Genomic DNA, 20,130 nt, shown 5'->3' with positions numbered 1-20,130 from the left:
AGGGACTGTTTTATGATATTGTAAATGCAACTTGAGGTACTGCTTTTCACCACTGTAACTGCTATTTATACTTTCACATGTAGTCAGAATCAGAAAGGGTTTTATTGCCAAATGTTGAGCAGATTTACAACATTAGGAAATTGCTGCGGTGCTTCAGTGCAAACAAACTGTCATAAATTACGCTTAAATAGACATGAAAATAAAAATAAGAATTAAAAGTGCTAAGTAGATAGATATATACATGATATATACATGAGTGCAGGTGGTGATCAGTGCCAAACATGGAATGATGCAGTGAACAGTGTAGTGCTGCAGTATCTAAAAATACCATCGTTACTAGCAATGGACCTACTTTTTCTATAGTTGCTTCTGCTAGTAAAAGCTTCTGTTATCTTATGACTTAATAACTGAGCTGTGTGTATATAAATAGAGATGTTTGTAGCATACTGCTCTTATGTCTCTGCCGTCCAGTGTTTTGGGCTGCTTGGGGTCAACGGAGCTGGGAAGACGTCAACATTTCGGATGCTAACTGGAGATACACCTGTCACTCATGGAGAGGCTTTCCTCAGCCAGCACAGGTACAAAGCGTGTCTGCTGCAGTGACTTCAGCCCCTACAGAACTACTATTGTACCAAACCACAGATATTGCATCAGCTATTTCTCTGCTCTCAGTGTGCTGACAGAAATGGAGCGGGTCCACCAGCTGATGGGTTACTGCCCACAGTTCGATGCCATCAGCGACCTGCTCACAGGTCGGGAACATCTGGAGCTGTACGCCCGCCTGCGGGGGGTGCCAGAGGAGTTCGTCTCTAAGGTGGTGTAAAATTCCCAAGCTAAAGTTTTATGAAGGAAGATATGCTGAAGAGTTGGTGTTTTTATTTAGCCAAATATGTGGCCATTGTAAAAATCTAGGTTTTGTCATTTTTAAATGTTATTTCAAGAGGTGAAGTATCAAGTTTGGCTACAGTCAGCAGTTTCTCTGCTGTTCTCTAGGTGGCACAGTGGGGTGTGAAGAAGCTGGGGCTTACTCAGTATGCCGATCAGGAGGCTGGAGGCTACAGCGGGGGCAACAAGAGGAAGCTCTCCACAGCCATCTCCCTCATTGGGTCTCCACCTGTCATATTCCTGGTGATGATTCAGCTTAATAGAAAAGATGATGCAGTTATTATTGAATGACCTTCATCCTTAAAATATTCCTAACTTATATCTCACTCCGTATCTCCTCTATGCTCCCCCACCACCTTTTGTCAGGATGAGCCTACCACTGGCATGGACCCAAAAGCCAAAAGATTTTTGTGGAACTGCATTCTCAGTGTCACCAAAGAGGGAAGAGCTGTAGTGCTAACCTCACACAGGTACCAGTCAGTTCAGCTTTATTTCATTCCCGATGGAGTTTTGTATTGTAAAGGCAAAATATTTACTGCCGTCTCTAAATGTTTGTATTGTCAGCATGGAGGAGTGCGAGGCACTTTGCACCAGGATGGCCATCATGGTCAACGGCAGGTTTCGGTGTCTTGGGTCTGTGCAGCACCTGAAGAACAGGTAAGCAAACGCTAGTGCTGTGCGATACAGCAAATATAGGCATACGATCCGATACCAGCTAAACAATATCCACTTACCTCTACGAGCCGCTGCACTTCTCCCCGATTTAATGTCTGGTGTGTTGTCTACATTAGACAGGCTGAAAGTGCATCCTGTAGTGTTTTGCATTTCACCCCCAGTTCTGACTTAATACTGAAAAAAAAAAAAAAGTACTGAAAATAGCCTTGACCCTTTCAAAACAGAATGTGAACAAATTCGTGAAGAGGTCAGGATCAGAGAAGTTTATCTTCTCATGTAACAGTCGTGAATCACGTGCTTCGTTCCTTCCCGTCTTTCAGGTTTGGTGATGGATACACCATCATCCTTCGTTTGGCAGACACCAAATCGGACCCCGACTCGTGTCCCGTCAGCACCTACATGAAGGAGTGTTTTCCTAGTATTGAGCTGAAGGAGCGGCACCAGAATGTGCTGCAGTACCAGCTACCTTCGCACGCCTGCTGCCTCGCTCGAGTCTTCGACGTGCTGGCAAACAACTACGAGGAGCTGGGCATCGTTGATTTCTCCATTTCACAGACCACGCTGGACCAGGTGAGGGCTGTGATGAAGGTTTAAAAACCTCTTTAGTGTTTTGGAAAATGACTATTTCTGCAAAATGGGTGGTGTAAGTCTCATGGCCTATGATCCCATGTAAGTGGAGCCAAGTGATTCTTTCTTAGTGATTTTCTCCACATGTGGCGCTGCGATACCCGATCTGCCAAATCCCACTTTAAAGCTTGGTCATAATTAAACAAGACTTGGGTCAGTAAAGAAAGAATAAGTCTCAGTGATACTAAAGCCCCTTACCTTTTGTAGGTGTTTGTCAACTTTGCCAAGGATCAGACTGATGACGACTGCCTCACAGATGTGGTCGTCAGTAACGGGACAGCACAGCCAAACGCACCTGAGCACAGAGTTAATCCTCCCGTCAATAAACCACAACCACCAATCGTTCCTCCTCAACCAAGCAAAAGTCCACACCTGCCTGGGAAATCATCTGACAGCAAGTCAAAGGCGGGTAAGCCGAAAAAAGAAAAATCTAGCAAAGGCAAATCTGGCTCTGTGGCAATGCGCGCACTACCACATCCAGAGGAAATGGCCCGGGAGGTGGCTACGGTGAGCCGCAGGGCCAGCACTGAATCAGACGGCAGTAACAGCGGTCTTCAGGGAGAATCAGGCAAATCTCGTGGGTCGAAACGCAGAGCAGAGAGTTCCAGCAAAGATCCCTCGGTTCTCTTTATAGTCGGCGGCAACTCAGAGGAGAGCACGCTATGAAGCGGACTGGCACTAAACGAGCGGACCAAAGACAAACAAAAGCTTCATCTTCCCCTCTGTATGTCATTTGAATGCTGCAAAGTCTTCACAGGGACATGAAAAAATGAGCACTTTAAAGTCCATCAGTAAGAAAACGCCAGTGGACAAGTGGACTGAAATGTTACTGTCTGAGAAAAACAGAGTAGAAGCTTTAAAAGAAACAACCGAAGGTCCTTTGTGGTAATGACTTCGGTGCCTTGCTCAGCTCTTTCATCTGTAACTCTTTACCCTCCACAGCGAGTAAAATAAGTACAGAAAGCATCAGTTTTCTGAGTAAATATATTTCTAAAGGTGCTGCTGAAATCCTCACCAGATGACAGTAAAACTATACCATATCAAACAATAGATGTCCACAAATTATGTTTTGTGTTATAATGAGAAATTACACGGAAAAAGTGCTGAACACAGTTACTGAAATTGATTTAATACTTTGTTTAAAAAAAAAGGATGCATATAGGCCATCATGGATGAGTGCATCCACATTGTACCTGCTGATTTCAGGTCTTCTTGCAGATCTTGGAGAACTCTTCTGATCATCCTTTTCGCTCCTCTGTCTGGAGTCTTGCAAAGAGCCACTGGTTGTGACTGGTTTGTGGTGAAATTATGTCCTTTCCACTTCACGATTATGGCCCCAACAGTGCTCACTGGAACCGTCAGTAGTTTAAAAATTCTTCTGTAACAATCCCATCAGTATGTTTAGCAACAACAAGCATGTGAAGGTCTTGACAGATCTCATTGGTTTTACCCATCATGAGATGTTTCTTGTATGACAGCTTGGTAATGAGACACATTTTATAGGCCATCAGTTAGAACTGAACCAGCTGATATTCATTTGCACTAAGTGGCAAATTACTAATGACTGATTTCAGCTGATGTCATGACTTTTGCCTTTTGCATCTACTTTTTCCCTGTGTCATTTCTCATTATTACACTTAATTTATTATTAACTTGATTTATTATCATCTGTGGTTTGATTTATTTGCATGTGTGGATTGGATGGGTTGTTACTGACATCTGGTGACGATTTCATGCCGATAGCACCTTTAGAAATAGATTTACTTCAAAAATTGGCGACACGTTCAGAACTTATTTTACCAGCTGTATATGGGTTGATTAGTCTTACACTGTGTTTTCTCTTTCTGTGTCAGTGTCATCACTCCTCATTGGTTTATTTGTCCTGAATGAATGTTATGCAGGGGTCGCTGCTAAACCAGTGAGCAGTGTAGCTCAGGATTCAGTCATTAGACCTATTACAACCTCATCTTTGTTTTACAAAAAGCATTCTTTCAGTCTGAATACTGAAATATTCAGACTGTATGTTTTATGTTAATTCTCAAGGTGGTTTTATAGGTTAGAGGGCATTTGAGTGGCGGGTTGTTTCAGGACTATACAGTATCTCTTTTGAGGAGAGAATTTACCTCTTATTGTTTTGTAAAAAACAACTTTATTATATCTTTTATCTGAATGTTTTTTATTTATCCAAATTTTTATTATGCAGACTAATCTTATTATTTATGAATTGGGGGGGGGGGGGGTTCTTAACTTTGCTTGCTTTTCCTTAAAAGAGCTGGAAACCTCGTGATAAATGAGATACACGGGTGTCACTGTAGACGTTAAATTCATGTCAAACATGCCAAAAATTCCACGTTCAATCAAAGAAGTAATATTTAACAAAACAGAGCAATCAGTGAGACAAAAACATTGCCTTCAGTCAACAACTGTTTTTATTCTGAACTATGTGTTTGTTTCTTTCTAACAAACGACACACTGGCTGCTGAATGTTACCGTACTGTAATGGCATTTTAGATATATATATATATATATATATATATATATATATATATATATATATATATATATATGCATGAGACAAACCTGACGTATCAGAAGGATTTCATTCCAAAATGCAACCTGTTTTTAACAATGTGGGGCAGCTGGATGGGTGAGTGATTAGCACACATGCACTACATGGATAAAAGTAGTGGAGCAGCCAAGGAAACCAAAGCCATGTTTGGAGTTTGACCATCTGTCATTCTCAAACACTTCCTCCACTTACAGCTGATTGTGGGATATCTATGAGAGAAGAAATGTCACAAACTGCGGCTGTGGCGTCCTGTTACTGCACCAAGCTCAATTTCAGTGAGCTCTCTCCAACAGCATATTCTTTTGGGAATCTTTGTAAAGACAGACGGCATGCTAGCTGCTTTAATTCAACAGTACAGACTTACTCCCAATACTTTTGTCCATGTAGTGTAACCTTAAAGGCTTCTACAGCTGCGTGCTGTAATTTCCCAGCTCCCTCTCTTATATTTCCTGTCTAACTCTGGAAAAAAGGCAGAAAATGTTTAATAAAAGATCAACAATTATACTAAAATGCCCTGAAATACTGCAGAACTGAAACTGTAAGCTGGATGTCTCATTTTGGAATGAATATGCTGTTCTACTTGAATATCAGCTGTAAGATGTACGTTATTTCCTTGAAGTATGGTAGCTTAAAAGAATGTCTGGTGTTCTGAAAAAATTAAAAATATCTGCAAGTTATGTGTGGTTGTTGAGTCACTGCGGCGTCTGAGCAGTCAGGTGGTTTGGCTGCACCATCCTGAGGAAGATGAGAGGCGCTTTGGGTGCAGGATGAAGTGGAGGAAGGCTCATCTGTCTGTTTACCCTGCAGGCACCAGGTGATTTGTCTTTTCCAGCTCGTCTGTTTTAAAGGAGAAAAAAATGTAGAATCAAATTTTACCGTTTATTTGGTGTAGATATTTATGTGTACACACACGAAACCTGCATAAAACTTGCTCTTGTGATAATATTTGTTCAGTTCAGCTTGGAGTATTAACACTAAATTTAACTAACTGACAAGATTTTATGTGTCACTGACTGTCAACAGCTCCTGTGGATTACGTACTACTGAAGTCAATAAAAAAAATAATTTTCTTAAAGAAATAATCGACACAAATAAATATCAGCATTTAGAAGACATCATACTTCTTGGGGTAAATAAAGTATATTTAAAAAAAATTAAGGGAATGCTCGATCATCACAGTGTGACACAGAATCAGTTAAACTTCAGGGATACCAGTGTGTCCAGTTAGGAAGCAGAAACCACTGTGAATCCTCCTGGTTTGGTACAAATGAAAGCAACTCCATGAGGATGCCGTGACCTCCTGATGTCCTTCAGCGGGACCTGAAGGAACATCATCCAGCAGTCCCGGGTTTACAGTGGGTCAGTAATGGCCTGAGCAGGCATATCGTTGATGAAGGCCAGTCAAGCTGCAGGGTGCTAGACTGTGAGAACAGGACATCAGGGCCCCGTGGACTGCATTTCTGGCAGTTTGATGAAAAATCTGCCCGTGAACAGCCCACTGGAGGTCATTCTGTGGGGCTGTGGCAGTGCTGTCCCACTTCAGACAATAGTCTGCCCTTCTACTGCCCTGTCCAGCTCTCCTTGTGCGAAGGCCCATCTCCTGGTATTTCCTTCAGTCTTGAAACTGTATTGAGAGAGACAGCAAAACCTCTGACCACATCTTGAAGGAGTTTGACTACATGTGTAGGTACTGTCTCATGCTACCACTAGTGACAAGGACATGAAATTATAAAGTAGAGGAAAAACTAGAGAAAATCCCCTACAAACACATCCCCTTATTGTCTTATTGTTTCTGCTATCTAACTGGACAGACTGCTGTCCCTGAAGATTAATGGAAACTGTAACATCCATCAAACGTACACGCTGCCCCGCTTCCCATCCTGCTGCCCGACACTGCTCTGATCTGTAAAGGCCACGAGGAGCTGATCAGTCCGGTCTTGTCTCCATAGTCCTTCCTCGGCCCCTCTCCTCTTCTTCCTCAGTCTGTATGTGACAGTTTGCAGCAGTGCATTCAGGCTGGACAAGGTGATGTCAGGAAGCTGAACCTCAGCCAATCTCTGCACAGAAAAGAACAAACTCAAAATATGGGACAATCTCTGAAGCTGTGGGGCGGGAGGGACAAAGGATAAAAATGCTGTGCAGTCCCATATAAAGACAGGCATATGCTCATGCTAAATAAGCCCTGACTGGAAGCCTACATTTCCCACAATCCAATCTTTAAGCTGCCAACTTCTTTTAGACATTGTCCCAGCTTGCTACATGCTGCGTTTCTTTTCTGATGCTCAACATCTACTATTTCTACAGGCTCTGAGGTGCTCCCCCTCAACCCTTCACCTGTGCTAAATCAGTAGACTGCCTCTTTAATGTTTAATACACTTCCATCAAGGACAGGAACCACTATGTTCAGAAAATGTCCCAGTGAATGGATCTGAAAACTAACTCACACTCTTGGAGAACAGGGGATTGTCTATCCAGGGCCTGATGTCTGAAGCCTGCGCTGTAACTGCTCCACTGCCTCCAAAGCCTTCTGCTCCAAGCTTTGCAGAGCTGGTTGTTGCTTGTTGATGCACAGTGATGGCAGGCAGAGGAGTGAGACAGCCTGAGCTCTGATCAAATGGTTTTGGTTCGCTTATAGGCGGCGGCAGAAATGGAGAAGTCAGTGAGAGTCTTGCTTTGGTTGTTCTCTCTGAGGTTAATCCTGACTGGAGGTCAATTGCGTTTTGTTTCTGTTCCACTAGTTTGCTGACAGATGGGTCTCTGCTGCTGGTTTCTGTTTCCTGTCGACTCATGGAGGTGTTGCTTTCTTCTTTCTCGTCTTCCTCCTCCTGCTCAGTCTCCTTAGCCAAGGTTAAAACCGGCATTAAGTTGACACAAAGCCTCATTATGTTCCCTGATATCTCACATGTAGTCCCGTCCTTATCTGTGGTGGACCTGCTGTCCGATGTGATCTTCTTTATCCTCTTCTTTGACTTCACTGTGCTCATCCTGGGAAATTGCTTCTTTGCTTCTATATTTAGTGGGAAACCTGGTTCTAGTTTTACTATCACTGTGTTGTTCTCTTTCCCCATCTCACTTAATAAATATACATAAAAACACCTTTGACCACTTCCTATGAAATTATTCAGACATATCCCACAAAACTTTATTGCATAAAAAACTTCCCTCTCTGATCTGTCAGGCTGAACTCCTCTCTCTCCAGCAGCAGTGGGAAATACTGAGAACAATTGGAGGTCTCTGTGGCTGGCCCATTAAATCTGCTGTTATGGTAACGAGCACACAAACTGCTGTCATCTGAACTTTAAGAAGAAAGAAACCAAAGTCAAAGCAGGAATAATGCCTGAGCTCAAAGCTCTCCAACATGGAGGGTTTTACAGATGATGGAGGCGCTTACAGAAATTATGACAGGAATTCTTGTTTGCTGAGGTGGAGCAAAGATCGTCTATGAGAAAGATGCAAAACGACCCACTAAGGAGACGTTTAAAAACAACAACAACATCAAACCATTTTCTTAGAAATAAATCTGAAAGCTTTTTTTCAGCTGCTTTCAAATGTCTTTGTTAAGAATCATATGCACTTAAAATTATAACCTTTAGGTTAAAGTGAATGCTTCAGTTTTAAACAGATACTCACTGGACAATGATAAATTTTGCTTATTTCTACACTCTATTGCATCAACGAATGTTTTAGTAATAGTCAAAAATAAAATGTTTCCAAACAAATTCATGGTCCATGTTTTATCATTCATCCTGAAGTCTTGTGTTATGAAGGATTTGTCCTCCAAATGTATTGTATTCATTTATAGTCATGTGAGACTACAAACTATGGACGGAGTGAGTGCTCTCTGTGTTTTCCTCTCTTTGTTTGTGGAAAAGACAACAGCCTACTGTCAAGCTAGCAGTCAGCAGCTAGCTGCTCACCTGATAATCTGTCCGGTTTTTATATTTCTTGTGTCAACTGTATTGATTTACTTTGTTCTCGATCTGTAAAGATACAGACAGTGGGATCTTTCCGCCTATTTTTTCTGGAATAAGATGGTCGTTTTGACAAATAGCAATGAAGAACAGGATTATATGTGAGTAAAAAAAACAAAAATACGAGTCTGTTTCGTTAGCTGGCTGGCTAGTTATTAGCCGGTAAAATAAGTCATATTAACATAAATAGCTAGGTTTATTTTCAGGAGTCGTTGCTTGTATTAGTTGTATTGCAACGTTTCCTGCACATAAAAATTTCAATACACTCTGTAGTTGGTTTTGGTTATTTAAGAGTTAAAGGGCAATTTTAACACTTGTCCTTGTGAGCCTTTTAGCACCTAACTAGCCTTCCTGTAGCGGAGTCTAAAGGTGAGAGGCGGTTCTAATGTTCAAAATCCCGTTTTAAGCCAGAAATCGCAACACCGACCATAATAACTAATACGCGTTTTTAAGGTTGCATTGAAACATGTTTCGTTAGGTCTTACTTATTAAACTAAGGTTTGGATGCCAGAGGGAGAGAATGGGCGAACCTAAATAGTCCAGGCACAGATTACATCATATTATGTTGCTAATAACCTGCAGAGCTCAGGCTAAAAATGGCATCAGCATGTTGACAACTGAGCTCACAGGAAGAAGCTCCAGCAGAGGCGGTCCACACAGACACCCACTGACCTACATCTGAAGCTGCTGTGGGATGCTCTGCTCTGTTCTGACCCAGTTACACAGAGAAACCAGAGGAGGGAAAAATCTGCAGCTTTCATGGGTGTATTTTCAGTTTTAGTAGGATAAATGTCATCTATATGCTTTCATCTTAGTTATTCCTCAGATAAGGTGATTACATGGCCATCCATGTAAATATGCGTATTTCAATAGATTTTTACTACAGCTGTTATTACATGTCGTTTCAGGGTGAAATTATTATTGTGCACCTGTACCAGGTGTTGTGCAGGAAAGGCTGTAACACAATAAATAAGTAAATAGTCAGTTATATGTGTTTATCCTGCTAAGGGCTTCTGTGAACCGGGCCTGTTACAGGGTACACCTTGCTTTTACTTTCACATCTGAGCATTTGAATAGGTTTAAATAAAGCAGCTTGAGGAACAAGTAAGCTGACTTGATTCCCTTGAAATTCCAACAACTCAATCAGATTTTGAGATTGGAAGCTGGAAATTCTTCTGAAAGATATATCAACTCAAACTCACTAAACTGATCCACTGTGCTCTGTTTTTCCAGCCTGGTAGAGGAGCGTAAATGCACCTCATTGCCTAGCTCTCCTGCCAAGCGAGTGTCACCCACCAAAAAGAAACAGTTCTATATCAACCAAGCCATCCGCAACTCTGACCTCACACCCAGGGCCAAAGGCAAGAAGAGCCTCCGCCGACAGGAGAACAGTAAGCTCTCATTTTACGTAAATTAAAAGAACGGCGTCAGAGACTGCAGGCTGAGCAATGCTGGGAAAGCATTGAAAGGATTACTTTGGGGAAGAGTCTCTGTGTGCAAGTTCAAAATGTTTTATAGGATGTATTTGAGGCTCCCGAGGCTGCTGGGCAACATTTTTACAAAGAATTCTGACGTTAGTGGCTTCAATACCTTAGAGGATGAGAAAAACGTTTACATTAGTTATAAAGTCATAAACCTGTCATTGCTTTGCTCATTTATCTCTCTCTAATCTTCTCCTTTGAAAATTAGCACGCTACCTTGCTAATCTCCTTGAGAAAGATGAGTGCTCCAAAGATGATCTGGAGGTTTGCAGCAACCCAGCCATCCCATCCATCTTCTATGAAGTCTGCACCAATGGAAACTATGTAGAGGTACACAAATTAGTGGCATTTGTTGCAAAAGTGCGAACGGCTTAAGAAAAGATTTATAATTTCACCGTGTCATGTTCTCAAATTTTATGTACTGTGTGCGCAAATATTTACCTGAGAGGTCCCACAGGAAACTGCCGCTCAAAAACCGTGTTTGTGTGTCCAAAGAAATGTAAACTGTGTGGTTTGGCTTGTGCGAGGTCTCACAGGGCACAGGGTTTTGAAGACCACCTAGAAAGATCAGGAACGCTGACTAATGTCATTTCTTGTCTTGTTGTTGTTTTAGCCGTGGAACGACTTCATGAATTGCTCTGGTGAGGAGCAGGAGAGGCTGCTCTCTCTGTTGGAGCTGGAGGAGGCCAAGAAGAAAAACACCAACCAGCTCCTCAAAGACCAGAGGAATGGTAAGTCTCACCCTTTGAGCCTTTAAAGTGAAGCTGTTTGTCTGACTTTGTCGTCTCTCTCTGCAGTAAATCCTGCCTTCACTGCTCAGGACTGCTTCCAGAGAATTGATCGCAGGTTGCGAGCAACTCTGAGGCGGAAACAAATCCCCATGGTGAGTGTCTTCTCTGCTTCAAATCTCTCACTGTTTGGTCAGTGATTGCATCACTCATGTATTTGAAGTCGTTGTCTTTATAGTAAGTAGGGGTGGGCGGTATAAACGGTATATTAATTTGGCCAACGGTAGAGATTTTGACTATACCGCTCTACCGCGATAGCACATTTTGTTGGTGTCAACAAGCTGCGCCTGTTTTGGTCAGTAAGCACAACCAGAATTCATACATATGGCACACTGTCGATTTTTGAGAAAATTAAAGGATTTTAAGTGTGCCCTATAGTGTGTAAAATACGTTATACAGAAGAAAATAATATATCGTGATATATATCATTACCGCACATGCTTCAAATTATACTGTGATATGGATTTTTAGGCCATATCGCCCAGCCCCAATCCGGTTGTTCAGTGATGACGCAACGAATCCTACTTCCGGGCCTAAAGTAGTCTGTGTTTAATATGGCTTTTGTGTTGTTAACATGTTTAATGTTATGTATTTTCTTCTATTTAATCTCAAAAAGCTCCTAAAACAGTCAGTGATCACTGTTGACCTCCCTCGGCTTTTATTACCGCTAATTATTTATTTAAGCTCAGTTTTTAAAACCTTAGGATGTAACTACAGCCCAGCCCGTGCAGCAGTATATGAATGACTAACCTCGTATTGTGGATGGATTATCTCAGTTGTTCTCCTGGCTGAAGTTTGGTCCTTTTACAGCATCCTGCCATGCGATTACATTTGTTCCTGACCACCGAGAAAACTCACGTTAACTTTTATCGAGTGGAAAAAAAGTTAGCTTGTTTATATTATGCTAACATAGCTGTGTCGCTAGCGGTCACGTAGCACATCATTATATACCAGCTAGCCAAACTTCAGTAACCCTACAAACTTCACTGCTGTTTAGTTTTCTGTCTTCATTTATGCTGGAAGTGATAGCAGAGCTGTACGTTTTAATTTGTTTCCAAAACCCCGCAGTCAGGACATGCTATATTGTATTTAGATAGAAGCTAGCGAGCTAACTCCCTGCTAACTTCTACCTCCGTTAAATGTCATAAATTCCGTTTTCATGGATGCCTGGATGTTAAACTCAATTGTTACACCTGGTAGAGCAGAACGCTGATCATTTTATTAAAGATGAAAGACTTTAGACAGTTTTTCAACTCTCAGTAATGCCACAGTGATCGTTTGATATATGGACCTGCAGCGGAGTTTAGACCCAGACACGGCTAGTGACGTCAGACTGAACAACCGGATAGTAAGTTCAACTCATGTTAGTTTTATGTAGAGCCAGTTATCTCTTAACCACCACTGGCAGGTCCTCTTAATAGACCCATCTGCTTGTGGCTTCGTGCTGCAAGAGTTATTTCCTCATTGATTAATCTTCCTATTTTTTTATGTTTTATATAATGTTTGAAATTTGTGAAAAAGAAGATGTTCATTAGCCTTCTGTTGTATGAATGTGCCCAATGAAACACTGAAGAAAATCAGAAATTATAAGATACTCCTAATCATTATCAGGGACAAAGATGATGCGCAGGGACATGAGAGCAGGACTCCCTGAGATCGCCTGCTGAAGTTTAGTATTTTTCCCAAACACAAACTATGAATTTTGTGAGATCTGTGGTTTCTGCTTCTCTCAGGGAACGCTGGAAGTTCTGGAGGAAAACCTTCTGAGCTTCTTCAACGCTCAACCTCACTCAGTTTACACAATCAACCTCAGCAGCAGGTAGAAATCCTCTTCTTTCAGTTGGTGTGTCTGTGCTTCTTCAAAAGCTTTTCATTCACTTTAGTCTTTAATTGGTTAGACTTTGATAATGGACAGTGGAATTACACCTGTGGGAAGTGGTCTGGAGAGCTCAGTGGAATGTCATTTGTCAAGTAAAATCTGAGCAAATTACAACCTAGTGATCCTCAGTGCATTGCTTTGGCACCTCATTAATGTGTTAATTAATCTCATCTCAACAATGCTGCTGTTTGGATTGTTCTGACAAACATGCAGGTTGAAAACATGCAGGTAAACCTGCTGTATTAGATTGCATCAAGTCTTTATCGTCTGTCACCATAGCGACAGGAACAGGAGAAAATAGCTTACAGCCGGTGGTGAATACACAGTCTCTCTTTGTCGAGATGTGCGGGGAAATTTGTACACTACACAAACGTAGTCAGTTTGAATCAAGTGGGTTAATAACTGTCACATTTCTGTTGTTTGTGTTCGTCAATCAGCTTTGAGAGGCTGCTGCTTCACGCCATCTGCCAGTATATGGACCTCGTCTCTGCAAGTGAGTGGCAATAATGCATAATGGCTCAGTCACACTAGGGTAAAGTTAGGATGGTAGATTGCCAACATGTTGCAGTCTGAGTCTGTCTGTGTCGATGAGCACAACTCTTCTGTGGCGTGTCTCTTTGCAGTAAAGGTTCGACTCAGCCGATTAGTTATTTCAGCTCGTTATATTACTGTGTAAGGTCGCTGAGCGCCTGTGTCAACCTATGAGCTTCTCATTCACTCATTTTATTTCTGTATGATTGCAACAAAGCAAACAGTATTTATATATATATTTATTAGGGGTGCAACGATACTCGTATCGATATTGAACCGTTCGATACAGTGCTTTCGGTTCGGTACGCATATGTATCGAACAATACAAAATTTGTAATTTATTTTATCAACTTTCCTTCTGACGATGCTGTCTGTGTTGAGCGCTCAGTGAATCTGCGCTCGACTGCTCCGCCTAGGCTGCACTGTCGAGCGCAGATCCACTGAATGCTCAACACAGACAGCATCGTCAGAAGGAAGAGCGCAGGGCAAGCTAGCGAGACAGAAGTTAAGCTCTCCTTGCAACATGGCAAATTGAACCTCCCCCACCCTCATTCAGATCTGGCGTTTGGAATTATTTTGGTTTTCATGTGAGGTATGACCCTGAAGGTAAGCGCGTCATGGACTAAAGTAAAACAGTATGTTGGATGTGCCACGCAATGCTCAATTACATGGGTGGGAGCTAGTGTGTTAGCGCAGTTAGCTCGTTAACGTGTTGGCCGTCTAGCCCCAGGCACGGGGCGATCAGGGGTAGCTCGTTAACGGAGATTTGCCGTGTTGTGGCGTTAAGGTCATTTCAACGAGATTAACGCTGACAGCACTAGTGGGAACACAACGAATATGACTGCGCGTTTACGCCGACATCATCCTAGTGCAAAGACAAGTGGAAGCAGACAAAAACAACAAGCATGCATGCTACAAACTTTACTCGAGTCATTTAGACAGCCGTTAGCACATGATTCTCCTTATGGGGACCTGATATGTTTAATATTGTGGCGAGCTCAGACAAGGTGGAGACGGAGGTGTCGTTTAGTCTTGCTTCCCGTGAGCTAGCCAGGGAGCACAGCCGTTTATTGACATCTGCAGAAGAACACTGCCGCTAGCTAACTGCTCAGCGCGGCAACCGCACAGCAACAACAACACACAGGGCGCCCTCTGACCCCGGAAGGACACACCGTCGCAGCGAGAGGGCATCATCCGTCACTATGGCAACATAAACAAAACATAACTGTACAAACAGAACCCCGAACAGCCCTGACCCGCTACAATATGCTGCTGAGAATATAGCCCAGAAAAAGCGGATAGTATAACTTTTATTTTGGAAAGAGCCATTTCTCTGTAATAAACTCTCTTTTCCAAAGATGAGTGATTCCTCAATCAGATACAGGGCTCGCAAAATCGCTAGCCCGACGTGCCGGGGCTAGCGATTTTTCCAGTCAGGCTACCAAAATCTATCTCTGCCCTGCCCATCGGGCTATTGTAGGAAGGAAAAATATATGTCAATGCTTTTGCATTCTTTCGGAAATGTAGCTGGGTAATTATGTAATTGGCATCGGTGAGCCACTGTCAATATGTGACATATTGAAGTCGCGTTTGAATTTGCGCTTGTTTTTTGCTTTCACTTTGCAATCGCGCGAACTGTGTATAGAGAGCGACAGCACTGATTGGTGAGTGATGATAATTTGTGCACCAATTCCTCTGACATCGTCTTATCAATCGTTAGCTTACTATGCAAACATGACAAGTGAAATCTCCCGCAGCTTAAACATGTGAGAGGTTGATCGCGCAGAGAATCGCTGACCGTTGTGTGTGTGTGTGTGTGTGTGTGTGTGTGTGTGTGTGTGTGTGTGTGTGTGTGTGTGTGTGTGTGTGTGTGTGTGTGTAAAAGCAGGATGATATATATTTTAGTTCTGCTGAGCCAAATAAGACAGGTCAGGGTGAAGAAGTGACAGCCAAAGAAAAGCTTACCACAAAATGGAAAAGTTATGACAAATCAGACTATAAGGCGAAAAGAAAGTGCAGCTTTATGGTTTCATGGACAAAATAATTTCTGTGGCTGCAATATGACGAGCTATATAACCGGGGCTGCACATAAGTGGTCCGCTGGTGCGCATTCGCTGTCAAAATAAAAAAAAAAAAACGCGCACAAGATATGAAGTTGCAACGCGTGTTTGCATACATAAGATTTTCTGGAGGAGGACAGACATTTGTTTAGAACTCTTACAGATGTCGAAGAAGCTCCTTTAAGCAATTACTTTGATGTGTTTAAATATATGTGTATATATATATATATATATACACAAAAGAAATAAATGAAAAATGTAAACATCTATGTTTAGTGAACTTTGCAGTGTTGCTCTGTGGTGCAGCTACGACACCGTAGCAAAGTTTACACACTATGTCTACTTGATCCACGTCTGACTCCACGAACTCATAATGTTTCCACACCACTGAAGTTTTTTTTTTTTTACCTCTCTTTTCAACCAACAGCAGTCACTCTCCTCTCCAAATAACTTCTGCTTAGCTTTCCGAGCTTCCCTCGGGTCCTCTTAATTGTTGTGACGCGTGTTCGAAATGCAGAGAGGTGCGCTCGATTTGCCACACGGAGCAGCGCGAGAGTAAAGCACGAGGGAGGTGCTAATAATCGGCTCAGTCATTTTTAATGATCATTGAAAGCCCAGATCGTAATCGAGATTAAAATTCGATTAATTGAGCAGCCCTAATGCAATGTATTTTTTACAAAAAAACCCCCCAAAACTTACTGGCATGTATCATCTTTTCATCTCATTAAAATTGGAAGATTTTGAGTTGTTATCATTATAAATGCTTCTGTCTTTACATAATCGTACTTATCCAATCCTGGCTGCGCCTGCTAAGCCAGTTTAGTTTGTTTCAATCACATCACAGTGATCAAAATCTATTTCTCGCTTGTTGGGCCTCCAGGCAGCGACTACAATGGCTTACGTCAGACTGAAGTGGTGAACAAGCAAGAAGAGTTCCTGCCTCCTGGACTCCTGCTGTCTGCCTACCTGGAGCAGATGAGTTGAGGACAGGACCACGCCCGTTTCTGGTTCTTCCTGCTGCAGACAGGAGCTCTGAAATGTAGATATGATGTGCAGTCTTCACACGTTGTTTGTAATAACCACCCAGCTCAAATGTCTGCTTCTCTTTCTCTCTGTCAATTTTCCATAAACTAGATCCAAAAACGCAACAGAATCGATCACTGGAGCGTTAGCTAGGTTAGTTCGTGCTTAAAGTTGAATGTTAAACTGTTGGTTGGGTAATATGTAGTGAGTATACAGCTCAGCAAAGCAGGGTCTGAACACAAAGTCGCATCTGAGGCTTACAAACTGATACCTGTTTGAGGTTGGTAACTTGACCTCTCCTGTCACACCGTTACATTTTCTACCCCACGGTGTGTGTACAAGCAGCACAGGAAATCCAGCTGCTGAATTTTACTAACAGTGGACTTAACACTTGACAAAACAGGCACAGTAAATTACAGCAGTAAGTCCTGAAATAGAAAGCATACTGTGTAAGGTCTGTGAGTAGTCTGCAGCGCTGTGTGTGTGAAGGTTTTAGGACCGTTCTTAAATGAAATGCATCACCGCCTGAAACAGTAGCCTGCATGAAGCATGAATTTTAATCTCTTTATTACTCACAAGAAAGAACACCTCTTTCATTGCTACTTGCAAATTATAGTTACTCTCTTTCTATTGTGTGTATTATTTAGAGGCAGATTGAGGCTTTGAGGTGGGTCTGAGAAACCCTTACAGTTCAATCAGAGGCATCTTTTGTGACAGCTGAGTAGCGGCTTTATGAGTTCTGCTTCCAGTGCATGTGTGTGCCATGTGGGCATTAGGTTCAGTTTTCTGCATGTGCAGCAGATCGAGCATAGATGCTGACAGACTGCTGCTGTCACTGCACACTGTCAGTGTTATGTCAGTAATAGCCAACATTTAGGATAAGAAACTATATTATTCTATGTTTTGGTGCATCAACGTACAGAGTGCTCTCTCGGTTTACATGAACACACAGCTTTTAACTGCTAACACAGATTCAATGTATACTGTACCTACAGTAAATGGGGGATAAAACCTGCTGAGCTTTGACTCTCAGGTATGTTAAATCTCAGTATTTGCATCCCTGGAAAATACTTCTGCCTTATGAACACAGTTTCTATGTTTTCTCTGTACAATTTTCTACTTTGTACTGTACTTGGGTTTTGGAAACGTGTATCCAGGTTATTTAAGGAAAAAGAGACTTTATTTCTGTTTTCTTTTTATAATGACGGCAGCAGAGTAACAAAACTTGACCTGTTGGTGCATTTTGTCAACAACCAAAGTGTGCGTGTGAAAATCCAACTTCTCAGGCTTTTGACTTGTCACTCTGAATGTCATGTAGTGCTCATTTCTGTGTACTGTGTAGAGCCCAGCCTGTTTTTGAATAATGTTCACCTCGGGGCCATGTCAAATTTTCCATTACATGTACACATAATTGTGCCAATCATGTTACATTTAATTGACTTGTGCCAACATTTGAATTGAAAATGCCCAAAAAGTTTGAGAGCTTTATACAATAAACTGAAAAATCTTTGTGTATGTGTGCATATTTATAAGTATCGCTGCAACTATTAAATGATTTAAGTTTTTTTTTTCCATTTTCTCATTTTATTATCGTCAGAATGCTGAAAACAAAATCTGTGTGAGTGCTTTAAATAAATGGAAGTTAAAGTGTTCATTCACATTTGTAATATTGACTTAAAATCAGACCTAGTTTTATTCTTGAGATTGTTCTCCTTCTGCTGACCTAACAGCACAGGTATACGCGAAGGCTAACAGCTCTTCTCCAGCATCATTGCTCCAGTTCAACAACCAAATCTGTGTGAGATCAATATCCTTTTTTATCCATGTTTAAACTGAAATATCATCGTGCAACATTATGCCTTTGGACCACTTTTCTAAGGGTAATCATCATAGTATAAAAGTTTTATGTATGTGTTCCTTAATTCCTTCTGGATGAGAAGAGCAATCTTGATGAAACTTTGTATAAAGAAAATTAAATATGTAAATCACATATTAAAAGATTTTATACAAATATATATTTGTACATTTAACAGGTCAGCTGTTCTCCACCACCCCTTTTTCAATCCTGGCCTCTCTAAGAGTTCTCCCTGCACTGACATGAGTAGCACAGGGGGACAAAACCTTGTGGTCTCTCAGCAGCCTTCAAGTTACAAAAGAGAAAGAACGCAGAAAATCAGTTGCAGTTCCCAAAACTCGGAAGAATTTTCTCAACAAGAATACGTCAACGCATCAGCCAACCCATCCTCCTCTAAAGATGATCTTGAAATATCTAAAGAGACCCTTTTGGGAGATCACTACGAGGTTGAGGGTTTCCTTGGAGAAGGGCGCTTTGGTATTGTAACCAAATGTCGCAATACAAAAACCAACGAAGTTGTTGCTATTAAAGTCAACAAGAGAAACAATGAAATTCTGCAACAGGCAAAAATGGAAATTTTCATCCTGGCGCAGCTACGAGGCTTGGATGCTGATAGATGCAACATTGTTCAATGGAACGACTTTTTTGTTGAAGGTCACCGCATCTGCTTAAATTTTGAACTCCTCGATCAAAGCCTGTGGCAGTACATGCGGGACCGGGGGAACCGGGTTCTCCCAATAGGAGAAATCAGGACAATGTTATTTTGGCTCGCAAATGCTCTGTTCCACCTGGGTTCTTTGGGAATAGTGCACGCTGACCTCAAACCTGGAAACATAATGGTTGTGGACTGCTATGAGTGTCCCATCAAAGTCAAACTTATAGACTTTGGCTTTGCATGTCCCGCATCTACAGTGATTCCTGGTGACTGTGTGGGGATGGTTGGTTATAGAGCACCCGAGGTTATGATTGGTAGTCTATTTAATGAAGCAATAGACATGTGGTCCCTGGGGCTGGTAGCTGTGGAGCTTGCTACAGGGCTTCCTTTCTACCCTGCGAGAAACAATTATGATGTTTTGAAATTCATCATACAGACCCAGGGACAGCCACCAGATCATGTTTTAGACTCTGGCTCATACACTGATAACTAAAGGGAGTGCAGAATTATTAGGCAAGTTGTATTTTTGAGGAATAATTTTATTATTGAACAACAACCATGTTCTCAATGAACCCAAAAAACTCATTAATATCAAAGCTGAATGTTTTTGGAAGTATTTTGTTATTTTCTGTATCACTGTGTTCAGCTTGGACAGGAATTTTATTTTAAGATGGCCAGCTTACAGGTTTCAGTGGGGTATGGAGGTGGAGGTGGATCACTATTTTTATAGGCTGAAACGTGTTAGAGCAGAAGTCAGAACACTATGTACAGTCAGCCTTCATTTCCTTATAGAGCAAGGCTGGAAGACTGAGGCATCGTCCAACTTAATAAGCACAATACTGCTACAAAACACAATACCCTGCATTGCATTTGATCAGCACTAACACCTTTACGGTAATGTTAATATTCACTGACGCTGGTTAAAAAACACAAAACAAAAGAAAGGAACTCCGTTTTTACTGTGTGACATTTGAAAGAAAAGGAATCAGATTCCATTCGTGTTCTTGTTTACGATGACACATCCAGCATTCATCTGCTAATCAAACAATGTCAGCACAACTGAAATTATAGTTTCCGTGTGCAGAGTTCACAGACGTGGGCCGTCAGTGCTTATCATGATATAATACTTTT

The 20,130-nt window shown here is 41.7% G+C and overlaps 4 protein-coding genes and 1 long non-coding RNA gene across 7 annotated transcripts in view; 3 read left to right on the top strand and 2 right to left on the bottom strand.

The window, feature by feature from the left end:
- The window catches only part of abca7 (ATP-binding cassette, sub-family A (ABC1), member 7), a 31,977-nt gene extending 27,249 nt beyond the window's left edge, over nucleotides 1-4,728 (top strand). For all 3 annotated transcript variants that reach the window (XM_085247788.1, XM_085247787.1, XM_085247789.1), the window contains exons 43-49: nucleotides 472-578; nucleotides 673-814; nucleotides 994-1,128; nucleotides 1,252-1,355; nucleotides 1,450-1,542; nucleotides 1,881-2,130; nucleotides 2,395-4,728. In XM_085247788.1, coding sequence (XP_085103914.1) covers nucleotides 472-578; nucleotides 673-814; nucleotides 994-1,128; nucleotides 1,252-1,355; nucleotides 1,450-1,542; nucleotides 1,881-2,130; nucleotides 2,395-2,853 — 1,290 coding nt within the window. In that variant the 3' untranslated portion in view covers nucleotides 2,854-4,728. The remainder of the gene's footprint in view (nucleotides 1-471; nucleotides 579-672; nucleotides 815-993; nucleotides 1,129-1,251; nucleotides 1,356-1,449; nucleotides 1,543-1,880; nucleotides 2,131-2,394) is intronic.
- Nucleotides 174-3,756, bottom strand: LOC146558774 (uncharacterized). The gene is made up of 3 exons (XR_014888687.1): nucleotides 3,381-3,756; nucleotides 1,620-1,734; nucleotides 174-1,531 (listed from the first exon to the last, which is right to left on the bottom strand). It is a non-coding gene; the product is annotated as an uncharacterized LOC146558774 (long non-coding RNA).
- A 9-nt stretch (nucleotides 4,729-4,737) lies between the features above and the next one.
- LOC146558772 (uncharacterized) lies at nucleotides 4,738-8,406 on the bottom strand. Its single transcript, XM_085247790.1, has 3 exons — nucleotides 7,201-8,406; nucleotides 6,617-6,813; nucleotides 4,738-5,593 (listed from the first exon to the last, which is right to left on the bottom strand). Exons 1-3 carry the CDS (start codon nucleotides 7,822-7,824, stop codon nucleotides 5,449-5,451), a joined length of 966 nt encoding a protein of 321 aa, XP_085103916.1. The 5' UTR covers nucleotides 7,825-8,406; the 3' UTR covers nucleotides 4,738-5,448.
- A 204-nt stretch (nucleotides 8,407-8,610) lies between these two features.
- On the top strand, nucleotides 8,611-18,143 carry r3hdm4 (R3H domain containing 4). Its single transcript, XM_085247093.1, has 8 exons — nucleotides 8,611-8,828; nucleotides 9,961-10,118; nucleotides 10,417-10,538; nucleotides 10,822-10,939; nucleotides 11,006-11,091; nucleotides 12,730-12,815; nucleotides 13,313-13,368; nucleotides 16,347-18,143. Exons 1-8 carry the CDS (start codon nucleotides 8,788-8,790, stop codon nucleotides 16,448-16,450), a joined length of 771 nt encoding a protein of 256 aa, XP_085103219.1. The 5' UTR covers nucleotides 8,611-8,787; the 3' UTR covers nucleotides 16,451-18,143.
- A 443-nt stretch (nucleotides 18,144-18,586) lies between these two features.
- On the top strand, nucleotides 18,587-19,492 carry LOC146558770 (homeodomain-interacting protein kinase 1-like). The gene has a single exon (XM_085245914.1). The coding sequence runs from the start codon at nucleotides 18,587-18,589 to the stop codon at nucleotides 19,490-19,492; it is 906 nt and encodes a 301-aa protein (XP_085102040.1).
- Nucleotides 19,493-20,130: the final 638 nt, after the last annotated feature.

Source organism: Mchenga conophoros, linkage group LG15 (genome assembly GCF_057382185.1).
Source record: "Mchenga conophoros isolate Kocher_MC1m ecotype Shallow Benthic linkage group LG15, M_conophoros_male_GT1.1, whole genome shotgun sequence".
Classification (NCBI taxonomy): Eukaryota; Metazoa; Chordata; class Actinopteri; order Cichliformes; family Cichlidae; genus Mchenga; species Mchenga conophoros.
This window is presented reverse-complemented; position numbering and strand designations above follow the sequence as displayed.

Bases quoted from the DNA above. Each gene is read 5' to 3' on its own strand.
- LOC146558772 (XM_085247790.1), bottom strand. From the start codon at position 7,824: ATGGGGAAAGAGAACAACACAGTGATAGTAAAACTAGAACCAGGTTTC. The intron at 6,814-7,200 runs GTGAGTTAGTTT...TTTTCTGTGCAG, and splicing joins ATCCCCTGTTCTCCAAGAGT to AGATTGGCTGAGGTTCAGCT. The intron at 5,594-6,616 runs GTACGTTTGATG...CCTTTAAAACAG, and splicing joins GATGGGAAGCGGGGCAGCGT to ACGAGCTGGAAAAGACAAAT.
- r3hdm4 (XM_085247093.1), top strand. From the start codon at position 8,788: ATGGTCGTTTTGACAAATAGCAATGAAGAACAGGATTATAT. The intron at 10,940-11,005 runs GTAAGTCTCACC...CTCTCTCTGCAG, and splicing joins CCTCAAAGACCAGAGGAATG to TAAATCCTGCCTTCACTGCT. The intron at 11,092-12,729 runs GTGAGTGTCTTC...TGCTTCTCTCAG, and splicing joins GGCGGAAACAAATCCCCATG to GGAACGCTGGAAGTTCTGGA.
- LOC146558770 (XM_085245914.1), top strand. From the start codon at position 18,587: ATGAGTAGCACAGGGGGACAAAACCTTGTGGTCTCTCAGCAGCCTTCA.